The sequence below is a fragment of the Giraffa tippelskirchi genome, chromosome 8, assembly GCF_054371585.1.
Source record: "Giraffa tippelskirchi isolate mGirTip1 chromosome 8, T2T-mGirTip1v1.2.pri, whole genome shotgun sequence".
In the NCBI taxonomy this organism is placed as follows: domain Eukaryota; kingdom Metazoa; phylum Chordata; class Mammalia; order Artiodactyla; family Giraffidae; genus Giraffa; species Giraffa tippelskirchi.
Genome location: NC_137282.1, coordinates 119,919,492 through 119,942,005, shown reverse-complemented (window position 1 = coordinate 119,942,005; position 22,514 = coordinate 119,919,492). Strand labels below are relative to the sequence as shown.

The following is a 22,514-nucleotide window of genomic DNA, read 5'->3' as shown; positions in this document are numbered from 1 at the left end:
TGGGCGGGCTTGGGGAAGAGGGCGGGCTCCACGGTCCAGCCATTTCCGTTTCCGGTCCCGTACGAACTCTCCCGCCACCTGAGAATAGCGGTTGTTTCGCTGCGTGTGTGTGTTTGGTGTAGTTGCAGGTGAGAGAAGCCTCCGGGGTTTGCGAAGACGTTGAGGCTTGCGAGCCTAGAGAAGGGGGAGAGCGGCGAGCGCGGAGGGACTGTGTCCGTCCTGGTGGCTTGTCTGGGCGGAGGCGGGTGCCGGGGCTGACAGACCGCGCTGCCTGAGGGACCGCGGAGGCGGCGTGTAACTCGGCGCCGCTGGACCCTCCGGAGAGGACCTCCGACGGGCGGCGCCTGAGAGACAGCCGTCAGTTTTCCGGGCTTGTCAGGGAGGAAGCGGGTAGCTAACTGGACCTGGCCTACGGAGTCGCGTTCCTAGCTGAAGCTCCCGCGCTTTCCTCCGAGTTCGGGGTCGCAGCCCTCGGGCAGTCTCAGCCTTACCCGGGAGAGCTCAGAGCCTTCAGGGAGGAGCGCGCAGACGCCCAGAGAACAGGCCGCGCGCGTCCCCTGCTGTGGACGTTGCGGGAAGTCAGGACCGCTGCCAGCGTCTGCGCAGCGCTCACCTCTCCCCACCGCCTGTGCACCGTGGTTCCAGCGGTGTTGTCGAAGGTCTGGAAGACAGGGACATGACTCTTAACATGTTATGCGTGCTCTTCAGAATCAATTTTGTTTTCCTTTGTGTGTGGAGTTATTGTTTCTTTTTAACTCCACTTTCCACCATGTTTTGTGCTTGCTTCCAAGGTAACAGCATGGAGTTTTCTGGAGCAAAACGGAGGAAACTGAGGTTGGCGGATGACCAGAGGAATGCTTGCTACCCACATAGCCTTCAGTTTTACTTGCAGCCACCTTCTGGAAACGTATCTTTGACAGAATTTGAAACGTTGGCTATCGATAGAGTTAAATGTGAGTGATTTGAGTTTTTGTATTTCTTAGAACCTCACTGATACCTTGTAGGGATAAATTAGAGTAATTTATTTCCTTCCTTAAACTAATATTTGCTGAGGTTTTTCTGTTGAGATGTTGCTGTTCATTCATTTTTTTCCATGTACGGTGCGTATTTATTGAGTGCCACTTGATTCTAGGCGGTAGGGATTTTGAGCTGAGTAATGAAATTCTCATGTTTGTTGAAGCTGTATTCTAATACATGGAGACAGATGTCCAAAGCAGTAAGTAGAGTTTAGTATTTTAAGTGCTCTAGTAGAGGTGCTATTGAAACATAGAGACAGGAGTGAATGACCTAGTCTGATTAAGCAAAACTTCTTAAGAGAAGTTGAAATGTGACCTGGATCTTGAAGCATGAGTAGCAGTTTCTCAATGGAGAGGAAGGGAGGGGTTTGCAAGCTGACATAATGGTCTGAAGGAAGAGTTGAAAGCACCAGAGAGTGTCACGCTGGAGGGAAAGGTGACAAGTTCAGGGTGGATGGAGAACCCTGGGTGACCAAGGGCGTTTTGCACCAAGCTACTGTTGGGATACTGGGGTGTAAGAAGGATGTGGCAATTTTCCTGAGCCTGCTTGTCTTCTCTGTGCTGGTGGAAGAAAGAAATAAGTTAGGTGTCAACTGCAACAATAGCACTGCCTGCAGAGTTTATGTTCCAAAGTGTATCCTGTTGGGAAGATCAGAAGTAGAGGTGAGAAACTGTTAGTCATTCTCAGAGGAGCTGGGTGAGAATTGCTAGTACAGAGTACCTGTATTACCTGTTTGTTGAATGAAAGAGTAAAGGACAGGGAGAACAGGCTCTGGGAAGCTTAGCAGTGTCAGATGCCTCATAGAGGTTAAGATAGTGGTTGAAAAGGGTCCCTTCGGTTTGGCCCTGGAGGTGAGATGGTAAGGCAGGGACAGGAAGGGAGAGATTGAAGGGATACCAAGGAGGTGTAAGTGACAGGGTTTGATGACTGCTTGGGTGTGAGGAACAGGGGATCTGGTGGGGATGGCTGTAGTTCCAGGGTGGCTGATCTGGTGGGTAGAAATGCTGCTGTTAGAGGTGGGTGGCAGGAAGAGGAGCAGGATTGAGGGGCAGAGAATGAGTTTAGTTTGGGAGACCGTAAAACGAAGGTCCCTGCTGGACATGGCTTTATGTTCAGGATTCATTTCAGAAGTTTTTCATTCTTGAGTTAATCTCTCTTTTCCTACCAATGGAAGAAGAATTCATCTGAGGAAGGGTTGACAGGTGCTTCAGGAGCCTTTGGACAGAGAGTAGCATCTAATAAGAGTGGCTCGTTTGCTTCTTTACTGCTGCGTCTTCTCCTTCTCAGCTTCATCATGAAGGGACAGGCTGTCTTCTGAAGAGTCTGTGCTAAGTTGGTGAAGCAGCTGCCTCACAGCCAGCTTCGCATGAGAGATGGATGTGCATGCTGACACACTTGTGCATCCCTCAGCAGTGATGCTCAGTACATCAGTGATTGTCCCCATCCCCCTCTCCCTTCCGGTTGAGAATCCCTGGTATGAGATTATGCTGTGGGATGTGGTTATTTTCTGCATATGGTTGGAAGTTATCCTCTTATAAACATATATAATTTATATAATGTGCTTGCAGAAAGTGAAGCTTAAGTATTGTCATGTTTTATAAAAAGTAATTATGGAATTGCTATCCATAGATTTGTCTTGGATTTAGTTTTTTAAAATTACCTTGCATTTATAATTTTACCCCCTTTCTTCTGTTCTTCACGTTTTTTTCTAGTGCTAAAATCAGTTGAGAATCTTGGTGTGAGCTACGTGAAGGGCACTGAGCAGTATCAGAGTAAGCTGGAGGCTGAGCTTCGGAAGCTCAAATTTTCCTACAGAGTAAGTAAAAGAGGGACAGAGATGTTCCTTCAGTTTGTATATATACTGGTAGTAACTGTGGGAAAGGTCTTGTATTATGCACAGGGCTTTAAAAAAGACTCTTCCTGAAGGAACCTACCGACCACGAGGGATGATTGACATGCAAGCAAACTCCAGTGTGGCAGGGTGTCTCCACCTTGGGAATGTGGACATTCAGGACCTGATGATTCCATGGTGCATTTAGGGGGCTCACTGGCATCTCTGGCTTCTGGGCTGTGTTTCCAGATATTGCCAGATGTGTCCTGTGCAGTCAAGGTGACAAATGCTATTATTTGATGTGTGCTCCAGGAACTCTGTTTTGCTCTCCTGGTGGCTTAGTGGTAAAGAATCTGCCGGCCAGTGCAGGAGTTGTGGGTTCTATTCCTGGGTCAGGAAGATCCCCTGGAGAAGGAAGTGGCAACCCACTCCAGTATTCTTGACTGGGAAATCCCATGGACAGAGGAGCCTGGCAGGCTAGAGTCCATGGGGTTGCAAAAGAGTGGGACATGACTTAACGACTGAACAACAGCTAGGAACTCCAAAAGCATAGAGAACTAGCTCAGGTTGGGGAGGGCTTCCCAGATGAGATAGTGTTGGAACCGAATCTCAATGGATATGATCTCATTTTTATTTTGAGAAGATGAATATCCACAGCAGATGGACAGGGTCGTCACTGTTGGGGAACATCAGTCAAGAGCTTGGAGACGACAAGTAAATTGAATGGAGTGAAGAGGACTGATTGAAGAGATAGAAGGTGGAATCATAAAATTATAGTGATTGAGTACAAGGAGAAGGGAGAGGAGAGTTCAGAATGACGCTCGGGTTTCTGGTGAGGACAGCTGGGTGGATGGTGGGGTATGTAGAAGAGGAGGCAAGTCTTACTAGAAAGAAAACTGAGTTTAGTTCTCGTTGTAACTCCGAGATGTTTGTGAGCTGTCTTGAGGGCTGCAGAGTGTGCAACAGATCTGGACTTGTAAACGGAGGCAGAAGGCGGAACAGTGGTAGTGTTTGGAGGAGAGTGGTGAGAGGTGGGTGTGGAATATTTCCTCTTCCAACATGTTTAGCTGAAAAGACTGGGGAGGTAGGTCTGAGTATAGGAAAATTTGAGGGAAAAAGATACACACATACACATGACAGCATATATTTGAACATATTTATAAGCTGAGCAGAAAGGTCTGGAAGAGAAGATGAGGGCAATTGTAGATACTTTGGGAGAACATTGATTAGTCACGGTCCTTAGGAGGCAGGAGCAGGTGAGCTTCGGAGTTTCTGTGTGGGATCAGCTGTGTGTAGGAGGAGAGAGTGTGGGATCAGCTGTATGTAGGAGGAGAGAGCCATCTGTCAGTAGGGATAGTGGGGAAGGCAGTACCACATGTGGTGGCAGGAGTGTGGGTTGAGCAGTCGGCCTGAGGCCTTTGCTTTCTGTAAAGTAGGAGAGGCCCTGTGATTAGAGGAGGGGACAGGGGTATATCGGGGAGCACTGGCCACCTAGTGAAGATCAAAACAGCTGTCCTGAGATGGAGGAAGGAATGGTTACGGGGCCAGACCCCAGCTCTGCTGCCTACAGGCTTGTGATCTGGAACAAAGTCAGTTTCCTCATCTTTAAAATACCTATATTTAGAAGAGTCACAAGGACCCTCCTTAATGATGGATTTAGCCAAGCTGATAGAGTGGTGTTAGTCTGGCTATATGTGATAACTCAAATGTGGGTGGTTTAATGAATGATTTTTGAAAGGACCAAGAATGTCATAAATCCCTCTTCGCATCCCTGTGGCTTGCTGTCCCCGCTCACTTTAGGGAGTTTGGGGGACGTAGGCCATTGCTAGTGTTTCAGCACTTTGAGTTTCCGGGAAATGTGAACACATATGTATGATCCATTTCTCATCAATTTGGCCTTCTACTGCTGAAGTCGCTTTACCTATTAAGTAACTTGCCATCAACAAATGAAAGCGGTAGCTTGTAAGTTTCCAAAAGATGAAACCTTGTACCATGATGAATAAGAGTATTATTTATCGGCAATGAGACGCTCTGATCTTCTGCAGACATGCCATCGTCTGCTTTGCACTCAGTATTATCTATTTTTATTTCCTGTATGGATGTCTAGAAATTCTTTATATGAGAAATAATTGCTGGTAAAATAGACCATTTTAACAAAGTAACTATATTTCTTTTTACCAAAAAATGCTATTTTTCTATGATGTAAACAATTGTTAGGTGGCAGATTTTTAAGGAAGTTTATTGTATTTAAGAGTCTGTATCCCTTTGTGTGAGAGGAACCCAGAGAGGGTTCGCATTTGCTTTAAAGCATAAACCCCTCACCCATTCACAACTCTTGCTACTCTTAGTTTATCTTAGAAAGAGATGTCAATAGAGACATTTTTCAGGGTTAATAAAATTAACTTTTCACACAAAAAAAATAAATAAATAAAATAAAATAGGGATATAGTGGTACCCAAAGGATTATGTGGATTAACGGATTACAAAAGCTTGTAACAGTGCCTGGTACCTTGGAAGCGCTCAGGACATGTTTGCTCTGACTGTGCTGAACTTGAAGAAAGATTCCTTGCTGTTACTTGTTTGACTTAGTATGAATAGAATGCTAGATTTCTAATTAAAAAGTAGATACGCAACAAGCAACAAAGGTTTACTGTATAGCATAGGAAACTATATCCTGTAATAACTTATGATGGAAAATAATTTCAAAAATAATATATGTGTATTTGTATAACTGAATCACCTTGCTGTGCACCTGAAACGTTGTAAGTCAACTATACTTCAATGAAATATATATATTAAAAAAAAAAGATACCTGGGTGTTGATAAAGGTCCAGTTGAGGTTTGTTGTTGTTCAATTGCTCAGTTGTGTCCGACTCTTGGCGACCAGTTGAGGGTAGAGGCTGTGAATTTTCAATGATCCTGATTCCTATAATTGTATATTTTTTTCCCAGAAGTTCTCAGCACTTTGGGAACAGGACTGCAGAGTATAGCTATGGATTTGACTAGAATCTAGGTTTTGCCAAATGGTTGAAATGAAGACAGTTGAGGGTGTATCTGAGAAGTGGTGGAAGAGGTGAGTGGCTAGGTGTAGGCTGGACAAGAAGGAAAGTTAGGGGAGGAAGAAAATAGTGGGATTCAAACCCAGGGGGAAACAGTGGCTGACTTTATTTTTTTGGGCTCCAAAATCACTGCAGATGGTAACTGCAGCCATGAAATTAAAAGATGCTTACTCCTTGGAAGGAAAGTTATGACAAACCTAGACAGCATATTAAAAAGCAGAGACATTACTTGTTAGCAGAGACCAACAAAGATCTGTCTAGTCAAAGCTATGGTTTTCCCAGTAGTCACGTATGGATGTGAGAGTTGGACTATAAAGAAAGCTGAGCACTGAAGAATTGATGCTTTTGAACTGTGGTGTTGGAGAAGACTTTTGTGAGTCCCTTGGACTGCAAGGAGATCCAACCAGTCCATCCTAAAGGAGATCAGTCCTGAGTGTTCATTGGAAGGACTGATGCCGAAGGTGAAACTCCAATATTTTGGCCATCTGATGCGAAGAGCTGAGTCATTTGAAAAGACCCTGATGCTGGGAAAGATTGAAGGCAGGAGGAGAAGGGGATGACAGAGGATGAGATGGCTGGATGGCATTACTGACTCAATAGACATGAGTTTGAGTAGACTCTGGGAGTTGGTGATGGACAGGGAGGCCTGGCGTGCTGCAGTCCATGGGGTCGCGAAGAGTCAGACACCAGTGTGCGATTGAACTGAACTGAACTGAACCCCAGGAGGTGGTGTTGTTCAATTGTGTTTCACCCAGTTGTCAACCTAAGTAAAATGATACTCATCCTGGGGAGCATGTTATGAAATCTCTGTTATTGAACTTCTGCTTCACCGTTGGCTTATGCTGACTCAGTAATTCTTTACACCTTTCACTGCTCTGCATTTATTTTCTTCATTTGCCATTGTTTTTCAGGAAAGCTTGGAAGATGAATATGAACCTCGAAGAAGAGATCACATTTCTCACTTTATTTTGCGCCTTGCTTACTGCCAGTCGTGAGTATACCTTTGTCCTCCACAGTCAAATCTGACATCTTGGGCTATAAACTGGGGCAGGAGGGATGACGAGTTTTGTACCTATCACAGGAAATCCCAGAATAACATCAGAAACCAGTGGTTTGTGGGCTGAACGCTGTTGCAGCGAATTGTTTGAAACAAGTTGACGACTAAAAATGAAAAAAAAAATTTTTGCAGATTTTGCCTATTAAGACACTTTTTACTTTGTGGGAGAGATTCTTCATTTAGGATTTAAAATTAGAGGTGATGTCATTAGGAAGAAGGATTTTGGAATCAAATGCATACTTGAATCTGCACAGGTTTTAGCGGTTGACGTGTATGGGCTGGTGTCCATTAAATTAAGATCTTTTCCTTTGGTAGTTTCTTAGAAGTCAATACTGCCACCCAGAGGAAAGGGTTGGTTGCATTTTTTTTTTTTTACTGTGTTTTTCCTTGTTTATTTTGGCTAAATTGCATAGTTACTATGTTTCTTTTCTGTTTCTTTTTTGGCAATAGGCTTATCAAATGGAAATCTTGAATTATTTACTATCCCAAGATAATGACTGTGAAATTATTGACCAACTTTGGTCCTAGAGTTTTTCTTTTGTTAAAAAAGCACATGCAGGTTATGCAATTTATGCAATAAATGAATTGCTGACAATGTGAAAGTCATTTGAGGAAAGAAATCATATTTTACATGGAGTAGTTTAATTATTTTATAACAACAATAATGCCTATCTGTCTTATAAATTAATATGTTACGTTTTGACTTTTGAGGCTTCTTTGGTGGCTCAGTCGTAAAGAATCCTCCTGCCAGTGTAGGAGATGTGGGATTTGATCCCTGGGTGGGGAAGATCTCCTGGAGAAGGAAACGACAACCCACTCCAGTATTCTTGCCTGGAAAATCCCACGGACAGAGGAACCTGGGGGGCTACAGTCCATGGGGTTGCAAAAGAGTGGTACATGACTTAGCGACTAAACAGTAACAAATGTTGACTTTTAAAAAGTTGAGGTATCTTATTGCATATTAAATTTTGTTACGTTATAAACTCTAAAGCTGTAAGCAAAGTTTGCTTTGCAGAGTTTATCTGATCATAATCTATTCAGAGGTAAAATTACCTTTAAAAATTTTTGATGTTTATTTGGCATTGACAGGAGGGATACTCCATTTTCTAATGTAAACAAATACTTTGCAGTTAGATTAAACGAAGTGCACTATTTTATGTTGTTTGATGATAATGCAGCTGGACTCTGTATTTAATTCTTTTAATTATGTTCATAACATCTTTCTTCCCCATATTTTACTCAGTCCCGGGAGATTGTGGCGTGTCACCTGTATTCACACTCTTACGATAGTAGAGAGCTTGATACTCTTAATTAACTTCAGTCTGTTGGCCTCTTGCTCATGTTTGAATGTTGTTTCATAGAAATTTCTTGGATTTAATAATCAGTGGACTTTTAAAATTGTCTTTGATCTTTTCACTTACAGTTTTCTTGTCTCTATTTTAGTGAAGATCTTAGGCGCTGGTTTATTCAACAAGAAATGGATCTCCTTCGATTTCGATTCAGTATTTTACCCAAGGACAAAATTCAGAGTTTCTTAAAGGATAGCCATTTACAGTTTGAGGCTGTAAGTATATTTTTATAGTCATTTCCAATGGTTGTCATCTCCCTTGACCTTCAGTGCTGGTGTTAATGTGTGGAGTTTGTTCTCTTTACATTTTCTTCCTGAGGACTCGCCTGAAAGAACAGCTGTTGGCTTTGCACAAAGGGAACGTCTCCCTTCCATGACTAGAAGAAAAGGGGCTCCTTAGTAGCAGAGCCTCACATTTATTTAGTTACTATATTAAGTATGTGACTTAATGAAAGCACAAAAAGGTTTAATTTATAAAAGTTCATCTTTACCCAGAATCTTCTAGGCCAAAAATTTAAAGCTAATAATATTCCAAAGAAAACAGAGAAGTGGTAGTACTTATTTCCAGCAGTGAGGTTTAGGGTGGATAATACTTTATTTTAGAAGTCGTTTGTCAGCAACATCTCTGAATAGTTTTAAGGTATAATTTTGTAGACAGATCAGAATGAGTTACATGTAGGAATTATATAAGAAAGAAGAAATGTTGGGTATATATTTAGCAAGGATAATTATTGTGGATAGAAACAGAATTTGTCTTTTAGGTGGGCCTGTACTGCTGTGAGAAGAAAGAAAAGTTCTGTTTTGGGAAACTCAGAGCAGTCGGATGGCAGTAGGACAGTCAGGACTATTTGGGCGTTAGAGTGGGGGCTCCAGGGCAGAGCAAGGAAAAAAGGAGAAATTGGAGTAGGTGAAGGAGTTGTCCTGCTGAGAAGTGGGCGTGCCCACTGCAGCAAGAACCATGGTGGCTTCCTGCTTTGGGGGAAGGAGATATGTGAAGAGGAATACATGAACCTTTGGTGGACATTCAGTGTGTCACCGGTGAGCAGGGCATTTTCCAAAGTTTCACTCACTTCCGAGAACCGCGTGAGGTTTCTTGTAACATCCACTCAGACAGAGGAAAGTGTTGGTCCCAGTACCGTCTCACCCAGCCCCATGCGTTCTCCACTTTGCTTAGAACTCTGATCTTTAGTGAAGTCCGTTACTGTTAATATCAGTTATAGTTCATTGATCCTCTCATATTAAAAATAGGTGTGTTTTTTTTTTTTTTTGCTGTTGTTGAAATTATGGTTTTAGTAGGTCAGAGAAGTATTTTTGAGATTGTGTTTATTCTAGATCGTCTCACTAGGTCAGGTAGAATTTTTTGTTTCTTTTTTTGAAAACTTTTTTACTGAAGTATAACATACACAGAAAACTGCACAACTTTAACTGTCTAGCTCCATGAAGTATCATGAAGGTTAAGGAAGAGAACTTTGCTGTCACCTGGTGTTGCCTTGTGTCTCCTTCCATTCACCACCCCATCTCCCTCTGATAACCACTTTTAATATCATGGATGATTCTGCCTGTCTTTGAACTTTGTGTTAATAGTATTATGTGGAGTGTATTTGGACATTAGAATGGGTGACTCCAGGCCAAATAAAGTAAAAAAGTAGAAATAGGAGTAAATGAAAGAATTGCCTTGCTGAGAAGTGGATGTGCCCCCTGCAGCAAGAACCAGTGTGGCTTCCTGCTTTATGTAAATAGTATTACATGGTGTGTCTTTTTTCCCTCAGCTTTATTGAGATATAATGGATGTATTAATGTTGTGTCAGTTTAAGGTGCACAGTGTGATGATCTGATACATGTATATTTTGTGAAATGTTTACTGCAATAAAGATAGCTAACAGATCCTCACATACATATTATGTGAGGTCAGGTCAGTTCAGTCGCTCAGTTGTGTCTGACTCTTTGCGACCCCATGGACTGCAGCACACCAGGCCTCCCTGTCCATCACTAACTCCCAGAGCTCACTCAAACTCATGTCCATCGAGTTGGTGATGCCATCCAACCATCTCATCCTTTGTCGTCCCCTTCTTCTCCTGCCCTCAATCTTTCCCAGCATCAGGGTCTTTTCCAATGAGTCAGCTCTTCGCATCAGGTGGCCAAAGTATTGGAGCTTCAGCTTCAGCATCAGTCCTTCCAATGAATATTCAGGGTTGATTTTCTTTAGGATAGACTGGTTGGATTTCCTTGCAGTCCAAGGGACTCTCAAGAGATTTCTCTAACACCACAGTTCAAAAGCATCAATTTGAACACTCAGCAATCTCACATAATTACCATTTTGTTGTGGTGGTGGTGAGAACGTTTAGAATCCACTCATAGCTGCTTTCAAGTACACAGTGCAGAACTCTTAGCTGCAGCCCCATGCTATCATGAGATCTCTGGAGCCCATTTCTCCTGTAACTGGATGTATGTGCCCTTCCACCAATATCTCACCTTCTCTGCTGCCCAGCCCCTGGCAGCCACTGTCCTATTCTGTTTCTGAGTTCGACTCTTTTAGATCCCACAGATAAGTGAGATCACAAGTATACTTTTTTATAATTGCTTTACTGAGACAGAATTTACATACCTTGAACTTCACTCTTAAAGTGTGCAGTTTGTTGGCGTTTTAGTATAATCATAGAGCTGTGCAACAATCAGCATCTAATTTTAGAACATCTTCATTATTCTAAAAAACCTGCACCCACTAATCATCATTCTTAATTTGTCACCGTGTCATCTCTTGGCAACAATCTGCTGTCTTTGTGAATTTGCCTATTCCGGGCATTTCACATAAATGGACATTTCATATAACTTGTTTTTTGTTACTGGCTTCTTTCACTTAGCATAATATTTTCAGGTTTCATGTATATTGTATATGTAGCATATATCAGTATTTCATTCATTTTAGTCATTTCTCTATTCAGTAGTTGATGGACATTGGATTATTTCAACATTTTAGCTATGAAGGAATAGTGCTGCAGTGAATATTTGCATACACGTTTTTGTGTGGATATCTCTTTATTTGTTTCAGATATATACCTGGGAGCAGGATTGCTAGGTCGTAGAGTAATTCTCTATAAAGCTTTCTAAGAACTGCCACACTGTTTTCCAGAGGGGCTGCACCATTGTACATCTCACTAGTTGTGAGGGTTCTTGTTGCTTTACATTCTATAGCAGTTGCTTCTGTCTGTTTTTTAAATATAGTCATCCTGGTGGGTGTGAAGTGATATGTCATTGTGGTTTTGATTTTCATTTGTGACTAATATAGTGATTTCATAGTGACTGATGAAGTTGAGCATCTTTTCATGTACTTATTGGTTATTTGTATGTTTTGTTTGGAGAAATGGTGATTTGTATCCTTTGTCCATTTTTTATTTGAGTTGTCTTTCTATGGTTTACTGTTACATACTCTACATATTCTGGATACACAGCCACTATAAGGTCTGTGAATTAGAAATCTTTTTCTTCTACTCTGAGGATTGTCATTTTTTAAAAACATTATTTACTTACGGTTGCATAGGGTCTTCATGGCTGTGTGCGGGCTTTCTTGAGTTGCAGCGAGCAGGGGCTACTCTTCATTATTGCAGTGTGTGGGTTTCTTGTTACAGTGGCTTTTCTTGCTGCAGAGCAGAAGCTCTAGGCATGTGGATTTCAGTACTTGTGGCACACAGGCTCAGTAGTTGCTTGCAGGTGCAGCTTGTGGGCTCTAGAGTGCGGGTTTCAGTAGTTGCAGAACATGGGCTTAGTTGCTCCTTGGCGTGTAGAATCTTCCGGGATCAGGGATTGGACCTCTGTCTCTGCATTGCCAGGCAAGTTCTTTATCACTGAGTCACCACTGAAGTCCTTGTCGTTTCATTTTCTTGTTAGGTTCATTTGCAACATGAAAGTTTTTTAATGTAGATGAAGTGTAAGTTGTCTGTTTTCTTTTGTTATTTGTGTTTTTATTGTTGGCTGTAAGAAGGATTTGCCTAATAGATGGTCATGAAGATTTACTCCTATGGTTTTCTCTAAGAGTTTTATAGTTTTTGTCCTTTTTAAGTCTGTTTACATTTAAAGTTAATTTCTGTGTATGGTGTAAAGTAGGGGCCCAGCTTCATTGTTTTGTGTGTGGATACAGTTGTCCTAGCATCATTTGTTGAAATGACTATTCTTTCCTCTTTGAATTGTCTTTTCACTCTTGTCAAAAGTCATTTGGCCATAAATTAGTTTATTTCTGGACTCAGTTTTATTAGTGCTGTGTGACTGGAGCATGGCAGTCCATGGAGCTGCAGAGTCGAACGTGACTGAGTGACTTAGCACCCACGTGTTTCTCCTTAATGTCAGTACTATGTGGTCTTAAATATTGATTCCTCTGGTTTTGTAATATGATTTCAAATTCAGTAGTGTGCATTTTCTCACTTTGTTCTTCTTTTTCAAGGTTATTTTGACTATTCTGGCTTCTCTATATTTTATGAATTTTAGGATCAACTTGTTAGTTTCTACCAATTAGCTGGGGTTCAGGTTGGGATTATGAGGTCTATGAAGATCCATTTGGGCAGTATTGCTGTCTTAATCCCTTAGGATAGGAAATGACAACCCATTCTAATATTCTTGCATGGAAAATCCCATGGACAAAGGAGCCTGGTGGAGTCCATGGGGATTGCAAAGAGTTGGATACGACTGAGCGAATAAGTGTGCATGCATGCTGTCTTAATATTAAGTCTTCTGATCAATGAACATGGGAATTTTTTTCTGTTTCTTGAGCTCTTTAATTTTTTTCAACAAAATTGTGTACTTATTTATACCTCAGTATTTTATTCTTTACTGTCATTATAGATATAGTTGCTTATTGCATTTTTGAAATGTTCATTGCTAGCATACAGAAATCCAGTTGATTTTTGTATATTGATCTGGTATCCTGTGCCCTTACAAAATCATTTATTCTGACAGTTTTTAGTGGATTCCTTAGGAGATTGGCTCTTACAAAGAAATAATCCTTACTTTTCAATCTGGATGCCTTTTATTTATTTTTTCCTTATTTCACTAGCTAGTGTCTCCAGTACATAGTTGAATAGAAGTGACAATAGTGGAAGTACTTGTCTTGTGCCTGATTTTAGGGTGAAAGCATTCAGTCTTTTACCAAGATATATGATGTTGGCTCTGAGGTTTTTGTAGGTAGCCTTTACAGACTGAGAAGATTTATAATTTTCATTGAGCATTTTCATCACAAAAGGGATTTTGTGCTTTTTCTACACCTGTTGAAATGATCATAGTGCTTTGTCCTATTTTATTAATATGGTGATAACCACAATGGTGTGATCACTTACCTCGAGCCAGACATCCTGGAGTGTGAAGTCAGGTGGGCCTTCAGAAGCATCACTGTGAACAACGCTAATGGAGGGGACGGGATCCCGGCTGAGCTACTTCACATCCTCAAAGATGATGCTGTGCAAGTGCTGCACTCAAATGTCAGCAAATTTGGAAAACTCAGCAGTGGCCACAGGACTGGAAAAGGTCAGTTTTCATTCCAATCCCAAAGAGAAGCAATGCCAAAGAATGTTCAAACTACCGCAAAATTGCATTCATCTCACACGCTAGTAAAATAATGCTCAAAATTTTCCAGGCTAGGCTTCAACAGTATGTGAACCGTGAACTTCCAGATGTTGAAGCTGGATTTAGAAAAGATAGAGGAACCAGAGATCAAATTGCCAACATCCGTTGGATCATCAAAAAAGCAAGAGAATTCCAGAAAAATGTCTACTTCTGCTTCATTGACTGCAATAAAGCCTTTGAGTGTGTGAATCACAACAAACTGTGGAAAATTCTTCAAGCGATAGGAATACCAGACCACCTTACCTGCCTCTTGCGAAACCTTTATGCGGGTCAAGAAGCAACAGTTAGAACTGGACATGGAACAATGGACTGATTCCAAATTGGGAAAGGAGTATGTTAAGGCTGTATATTTTCACCCTGTTATTTAACTTATATGCAGAGTACATCATGCAAAATGCCGGGCTGGATGAAGCACAAACTTTAATCAAGATTGCGGGGAGAAATATCAGTAACCTCAGATAAGCAGATAACACAACCCTTACGGCAGAAAGTGAAGAGGAACTAACGAGCCTCTTGAAAGTGAAAGAGGAGAGGGAAAAGCTGGCTTAAAACTCACTATTCAAAAAACGAAGATCATGGCATCTGGTCCCATCACTTTATGGCAAGTAGGCTTCTCTGTCCTTGGGATTCTCTGGGCAAGAATACTGGAGTGGGTTGCCATGCCCTCCTCCATGGCATCTTGCCCACCCATGGATCGAACCCGTGTCTCTTACATCTCCTGCATTTTGCAGGCAGGTTCTTTACCACTATTGCCAACTGGGAAGCCCTTTTGTTGTTGTTCAGTTGCTCAGTCGTGTCCGACTGTTTGCGACTCATGGACTGTAGCCCGCCAGGCTCCTCTGTCCATAGGATTCTCCAGGCAAGAATACTGGAGTGGGTTGCCATTTCCTTCTCCAGAGGATCTTTCCAACCCAGGGATTGAACCTGCATTGGCAGATAGATTCTTTAACCACTGAGCCACCAGGGAAACCCAATGTAAAGCTACTGTTGTTCAAAACCTGTAGCCAGAAGTCCACACAAGGCCAGCTCTGATCCTACAAGGATTTTTCTGAGCTTGGGAACTTGTTGGGAGCCCAGATTTCTAACCAAAGCCACTAATCAAAACTTATAACACAGGACTTCCCTGGTGGTCCAGTGGTTAAGAATCTGCCTGCTGATGCAGGGGACATGGGTTTGACCCCTGGTCCAGGGACTATGGTCCTACCTGTGCCATGGCAACTATTGATGCCCTTGTGCCACAGCTACTGAGCCTGCACACCCTAGAGCCCATACTGCACAACAGGAGAAGCCACTGTAGTCAGCCTGTGCGCCGCAACTAGGAAAAGCCCTCACACGGCAATGAAGACCCAGTGCAGCGAACAAACAAAGCAAACTTGGAATGCAGCTGTCAGACTCAGGCAATTCCGTCAAAGTGAGATATGCTTATTAAATTCTCATCAAACCTCTTGCAAACAATTTTATGAAATCCAGTGCTTACCCATAACCTGATTTCCTATAGAAAAAGACCCCACAAGATGTATGATTAATCTATTTTTCTCTACCAGTGTAGGGGTAGGTAGAAAGTAGGACCTTTTTCGACACCAAAGAACTCTCGAGTTACTGTTCCTTTATAATCCTATTCATTTCTAAAGATTGCTTATGATATCTTCTCTTTCATTCCTGATTTTAGTAATTTAAATTTTTTTTGTTGATCATTTAAGTACAGTTGTCAATTTTATTGATCTTTTCAGATAACATTTGGTTTTGTTGACTTTTCTCTTGTTTTTCTCTGCCTTATACTCTGTATTATTATCAGTTAACAATTTTTATTACTGTTTTCCTTCTGTTTGTTTCGAGTTTGGTTTGTTCTCCCCATGTAGTTTCTTAAGGCAGAAGTTTAAGTTACTGATTCAAAGTGTTTTTCTTTTTTTTTTCTTTTGAATTGTAATATAGTTGATGTATAACGTTAGGTTAGTTTCAGGAGTCCTACATAATGACTTGACATTTGCATGCATTATGAAATGATCACCACGATATCAAGTAACATTACCATTCAAAGTTATTACATCATTATTGACTATATTCCTTAATCATATCCCTGTGACTTATTTCTTTTAAACTGGAGATTTGTACTTCTTAATCTCCTTTACCTATTTCACCTACCTTCTGCCCCCTGACTTTTGGCAAACATACATTTGTTCTCTGTATCTATAGGTCTGTTTTCATTTTGTTTTGTTTGTTTTTTAGATTTCACATGTAAATAAGGTCACACTGTATGTTTTTCTGTTTGACTTATCTCACTTGGCATAATAACCCTGTAGGTCCATCATATTGTCGCAAGTGACAAGATTTCCTTATTTTAATGGCTGAGTAATATTCTTGTGTGTGTGTGTGTGTGTGTGTGTGTGTGTGTGTGTGTGTGTGTACACACATACACAAGCATACCATATTTTCTGTATTCATTGCTTTATCAGTGGATACTTAGGTTGTTTTCATATCTCGATTAAGGTGAATAATGCTGCAGTAAACATAGAAATGCATGTATCATTTTGAACTAGTGTTTTTGTTTTCTTCAGGTGAATACCCACAAGTCAAATTGCTGGATGATGGATGTTCTAGTGTTAGTTTATTGAGGAACCTCCATACTGTTTTCCATAGTGGCTGCACCAATTTGCAGTCCCATCAAGAGTGCACAAGGGCCCTTTTCTGCACCTGCTCACCAGCACATGTTATTTGTTGTCTTTTTAATGGTAGTCATCCTGACAAGTGTGAGGAGACATCTCATTGTGGTTTTGATATGCGTTTCCCTGATGAGTAGTGATGCTGAGCATCTTTTCATGTGCCTATTGGCCGTCTATATATTTCCTTTGGAAAAATGCCTATTCAGCTTGTCTCTTCATTTTTTTAATCTGTTTTTTTTAATGTTGAATTGTATGAATTCTTTGTACATTTTGAATAGTAACCTTTATCAGATATATTGTTAGTAAATATCTTCTCCCATTCAGTAAGTTGCCTTTTCGTTTTCTTGATAGTTCCTTTTCTTGTGCAAAGACTTTTATGTTTGATGTCATATTTGTTTATTTTTGCTTTTATTTCCCTTGCCCGAGGAGACATATACAAAAAGATACTGCTAAGACCAAAGTCAAAGAATGTACTACCTATTTTGTTTTTGGAGATTTATGGTTTCAGGTCTTACATTTATGTCTTTAATCCATCTTGAGTTTATTTTTGTGCCTGGTGTGAGAGAGTAATTCAATTTGATTCTTTTTGTACCTGTCCAGTTTTCTCAACATCACTTACTGAATAGACTGCCTTTTCCCCATTGTATATTCTTGACACCTTTGTTTTAGATTAATTGACCACATAAGTATGGGTTTATTTCTGGGCTCTCTGTTCTGTCCCATTGATCTAATGTATCTCCTTTTGCACCAATATCATACTGTTTCGATTACTGTAGCTTTGTAGTATAGTTTGAAATCAGGGAGTATGATTCCTCCAGTTTTGTTTTTTCTTTCTTAAGATTGTTTTGGCTATTTGGGATCTTCTGTGTTTCCACATGGATTTTAGAATTATTTGTTTTAGTGCTGTGAAAAATGCCATTTGTATTTTGATAGAAATTGCACTGACCTTGTAAGTTGCCTTAGGTAGTATGGTCATTTTTTAAAAAAATATTTATGTGGCTGCACTGGGTCTTTATTGCTGTGTGCAGGCTTTCTCTAGTTGCATCAAGCAGGGGCTGCTTTTTGTTGTGGTGTGCAGGCTTCTTGTGGTGGCTTCTCTTGTTGTGGAGCCTGGGTTCTAGGGCACACGAGCTTCAGTAGTTGCAGCACATGGGCTAAGTAGTTACAACTCATGGGCTCTGGAATGCTGGCTTAGTAGTTGCAGTACGTGGGCTCAGCTATGCTACACCATGTAGAATTTTCCTGGACAAAGGAATCTCTGTCCCCTGAACCAGCAGGTGGACTCTTAATCACGGGGCCATCAAGGAAGCCCAGTGTGATCATTTTAACAATGTTATTTATTCCAGTCCATCAGCATGCTTTACCTTTCCATTTGCTTGTGTCGTCTTTAGTTTCTTTCATCAGTGTCTTAAAGTTTTCTGAATACAAGTCTTTTACTTCCTTGGTTAGATTTTCTCTCATAGATATTTTATTCTTTTGAGTGCAGTTGTAAGTGAGATTGTTTTCTTAATTCCTCTTTCTGATAGTTCATAGTTAGTGTACAGAAATGCAGCAGATTTCTGTATATTAATCTTGTATCCTGCAGTTTTACAAGATTCGTTTACTAGTTTTAATAGTTTTAAAGTGGCCACTTCAGGATTTTCTGTGTATAGTATCATGTCATCTGTCAACAGTAACAGTTTTGCTTCTTTCTTTCCCATTTGAATTCCTTTATTTCTTTTCTTTGGTTGTTGTAACTAAGACTTCCAGTACTATGTTGAATAGAGTCGAGAGTGGCACTCTTGTCTTGTTCCTGATCTTAAAGGAAATGCTTTCAGTTTTTCACTGTTGAGTTTGCTGTTGGCTGTAGATTTGTCATATCTGGCCTTTATGTTGAGGGATATTCCTTCTATTCGCTCTTTGTTGAGTGTTTTTCCCATAAGTGGTTTTTGAATTTCGTCAAAAGCTTTTTTAACATCTAGGATGATCGTATGATTTTTATTCTCTGTTAGTTGCACATCACACTTAATAGATTTGGAGATATTGAAGCATCTTTACATGTCTGGGGTAAATCCTGTATGATCATAGGATATTTTCCTTTTAACGTATTGTTGAATTTGTTCTGCTTGTATTTTGTTGAGGATGTTTGTACCTGTGTTTATCAGTGATTTTGGGGTTTTTTTTGCGATGTGTTTGTCTTGTTTTGCTATCATAGTAATGTGGGCTTCATTGAATGAGTTTGGAAGGGTTTCTTCCTCTTCAGTTTTTGGAGTAATTTGAGAGGGATGGATTTTAAGTCTTCTTTAAATCTTTGGTATGCTCCACCTGTGTTGCCATCAGGTCCTGGACATTTGTTTGCTCGGAGATTTTTGATTACTGTTTCAGTTTCAATGGTGATAATTGGTCTATTCACATTTTTCTATTTCTTCCTGATTCAATCTTGGGAGCATGTACATTTTTAGAAATTTGTCCATTCTTTCTACATTGTCCATTTTATTGGTGTATAATTGTAGTTATACCTATGATCCTTTGTATTTCTGTGACATTGTAACTTTTCCTTTTTCACGTGATATTTTATTTGAGTTCTCTCTTTCTATCTTGATGAATCTAGCTAAAGGTTTGTCTATTTTGTTTGTCTTTTCGAAGAACCAGTTCTTAGTTTCATTGATCTTCTCTGATTTTAAGTTAGTCTCTATTTCACTTATTTTTTGCTTTGATTTTTATTATGTCTTTCTTTCTACTAATTGAGTTTTGTTTTTCTACTTCTGTTAGGTGTAAGGTTAACTTACTTGGTTGAGATTTTCCTTCTTTTTTGCTCTTAATGTTTATCTGTGTGTTTGGCCGTGTTTGCTGCTCATTGCGGCATTGCGGGCTCTTTGTTGTGGTCTGCAGGCTCCTGTCTCGCTGTGGCATGCGGGCTCCAGCGGCACAGGCTTTTTGGTTGCAGTTTGTGGCCCTAGAGTGTGTGTGCTCAGTAGTTGGAGCGCATGGGCTTCATTGTCTCACAGCATGTGGGATCTTAGTTCCCCAATCAGGGATCAAACCCATGTCCCCTGCATTGGAAGGCAGATTCTTAATGACTGGACCACCAAGGAAGTCCCTTTTCTTGTTTCTTGAGGTAGGCTTATATTACGGTAAACTTCCCTCTTAGAGCTGCTTTTGCTGCATCCCATAGATTTTTGATTGATATTGTCTTTCCATTTCATCTGTTTCCATGTAATTTGACTTTCTCTTGATTTCTTCACTGGCCCGTTGGTTGTTTAGAAGCATATATTTTTATTAATTTTGAAGTGTTTGTTATATATGTGTGTATTTGTTTATGGCTGCACTGGGTCTCATAGCTGTTGGCTTTCTCTAGTTGTGGTGGGTGGGGGCTGCTCTTTAGTTGCGAGCCTGGGCTCTGGGCACGTGGGCTTCAGGGTGGGCTTGGTAGTTGCGGCTTGCAGGCTGTCGAGTGCAGGCTCAGTGGTTGTGGCGCATGGGTTTAGTTGGCCATGGTGCGTGGAATCCTCCCAGACAGGGATCAAATCCATGTCCCCTACGTTGGCAGGTGGATTCTTAACCACTGGAACACCAGGGAAGTCCAGTAACGCGTTGTTTAGGCTCCATGTATTTTTCTTCTGGTAGTTTTTTCTTGTAGTTGATTTCTAGTCTCATAGTGTTGTGGTCAGAAAAGATGCTTGATATGAGTTCAGTCTTCTTTAATATTTTTGGAACTCTTTTGTGGCTTAGCATGTGATCTGACCTAGAGAATGTTTTGTGTGCACTTTAAAAGAATGTATTCTGCTGCTTTGGATGGATTTCTCTCTATGATTTGTTAAGTTCGTCTGTTTACCTGTGTTATTGAAGGCCATTGTTTTCTTAATGAGTTTCTGTCTGGAAGATTTGTGGAAGTGGAAGTGTTAGTCGCTCAGTCGTGTCCATCCTTTAATGTTAAGTGAGTGTTAAAGTCCCCTACTATTATTTTGTTACTGTCTCTTTGTTTTTGTTTACGATTGAGATGTGAAAAAGTAAATTGGAAGTAAGTATTTATGTTCAGTTTGCCATTTTTAACCAGAAGCCTCAGCAGTCTCAATTATTACAGTTTTAAGTTTAGGGAACAAAGTTAAATTTTTGGAATGTATTTTATTAATAGTGCCTAACAGTCCAGCATGTATCAGTGTTGGGCAAAACCCTCCCTCCACATGTCTCTCCTGCTCCTATACACCTTGCTGGGTATGTCAGGAATGCAGGGTCCTGATCCTGGGCCATTTCTTACAGCTGTGTTTTTAGCAGGCAGCCTCCAGGGATGAGATAATGTCTTTCTGTTATATCCAGTTGGGGCTTCTCAGCTGCAGTGCAAGCTCACTGTACTGAAGCATCCATCTGGGCTGTGTCATGATGCTCTTGAGGAATTTGAGGGGAGGAGAACTACAGAAACATGCTGGTTCTTTTGCTGCTTCCTGTGATGTGAGTAGTAAAAGTTCTGTGTCCCTAATGCAGGAGCCTGTATCTTCTGTTGGGGCTTCCTTGATGGCTCAGCTGGTAAAGAGTCCCCCTGCAGTGCAGGAGACCCTGGTTCGATTCCTGGATCAGGAAGATCCCCTGGAGAAGGGATAGGCTACCCACTCCAGAATTCTTGGGCTTCCTTGGTGGTTCAGCTGGTAAAGAATCTGCCTGCAATGTGGGAAACCTGGGCTCGATCTCTGGGTTGGGAGGATTTCCTGAAGAAGGGAAAGGCTACCCACTCCAGTATTCTGGCCTGGAGAATTCCATGGACTGTATAGACCATGGGGTCACAAAGGGTCTTCTGTCAGCCTGCATTAAGCAGTAATGGGTGAACTTGCTGGTTTATAAGTAGCATAAAGTCAGTGTAGACTTGATAGTTAGCTGTGTGATTTTTGAATGTGTACTTCAGTCTCCTCATCTGCACAATGGGAATAATCACAGTTCCCACTTCACTGATTTATGAGGTTTAAATGAGATAGAGTGTATGGCGTGTTTAGTACTGTGGCTGACATGTATGTTCACTAGTGATATTAAGGAGGAGTCACAGGCAGCAAATGCATATATGTTGGAGAATTTTGAGGTTATTAGATTGGTGTGTTTTGCTACAATTAAAAAAATCTATTTTGGGTCCTTATTTTAGGAAACAGTAATTTATGGGAAATATATGCATACTTTTAACAAGTGTGTTGCCAGTCATGATTGGTTTTTAATACTATTCTGGTTGCTTCTAGTCTGTTTGCTATAACTATTTATTTCCTGTTTTATTCTCCGGGCCATTTGAGGGACATGTTAATAAACATATACATTAAAGTAAGTGTGGAAATATGGATAAAAATGGAAGATTGGCTGAAGGGAGCATTATTATTCACATTTGTACATCATGGTGGACAGGGGTCCCATACAGTTTCTAAAAAGAACAGTAGCTTTGGCTTCTTGGGTGACTGGCTTTTCTAGTTCAGTGATTCTAGGTGGGTAGATAGGCTAGAGCTAGTCCTCTGCAGGGCAGGGAGGTAGAGCACAGTTTATCAGAACTGTGGATGGAGGTGTGTAGAGTGTTACACATTTTCTTTTTGAAATAAACACTGTAGGTAAAACTTGACCAAGTATTTGTAGCTGGTGGGGATGCATGGCATGTGGAGTGAGAGAGTATTGTGGGGGCCTGGAGAAAAGTCACTCTTGGGACAGATTGTCATCACTCTCCTTGTGGAGACCTGTCCCCCCTCCCCCCGGTCCCCTCCCCGGCACCTCCTCCTGGCGGATAAGGCACCTGAACTCCGGAGCTGTTGATGAGCTTGCCCCTCAATCCCTGTAGTTCTTCCAATTTCCAACGTTTTCTTTGCTTTGATTAGCATTTTGGCTTGCTCTCTGTTAAAACAGGTGTCAGTGATGCTTTTAGGCTCAGGATAAAGCAAGGGGTAGGGAAAAGTTACTAGAATGCGTCACATGAACTGGTCTTGGTGTATAA

The 22,514-nt window shown here is 41.0% G+C and overlaps 1 protein-coding gene across 8 annotated transcripts in view; it reads left to right on the top strand.

Annotated features, from left to right (window-relative positions):
• The window catches only part of PRIM2 (DNA primase subunit 2), a 297,212-nt gene that overhangs the window by 636 nt on the left and 274,062 nt on the right, over positions 1-22,514 (top strand). For 4 of the 8 annotated variants that reach the window (XM_081519726.1, XM_081519731.1, XM_081519725.1 and 1 more), the window contains exons 2-5: positions 792-953; positions 2,730-2,833; positions 6,819-6,898; positions 8,408-8,528. In XM_081519726.1, coding sequence (XP_081375852.1) covers positions 800-953; positions 2,730-2,833; positions 6,819-6,898; positions 8,408-8,528 — 459 coding nt within the window. In that variant the 5' untranslated portion in view covers positions 792-799. Of the gene's footprint in view, positions 1-59; positions 660-791; positions 954-2,729; positions 2,834-6,818; positions 6,899-8,407; positions 8,529-22,514 lie in introns of those variants that run through there. The other 4 variants (XM_081519723.1, XM_081519727.1, XM_081519724.1 and 1 more) reach the window with 2 other exon arrangements.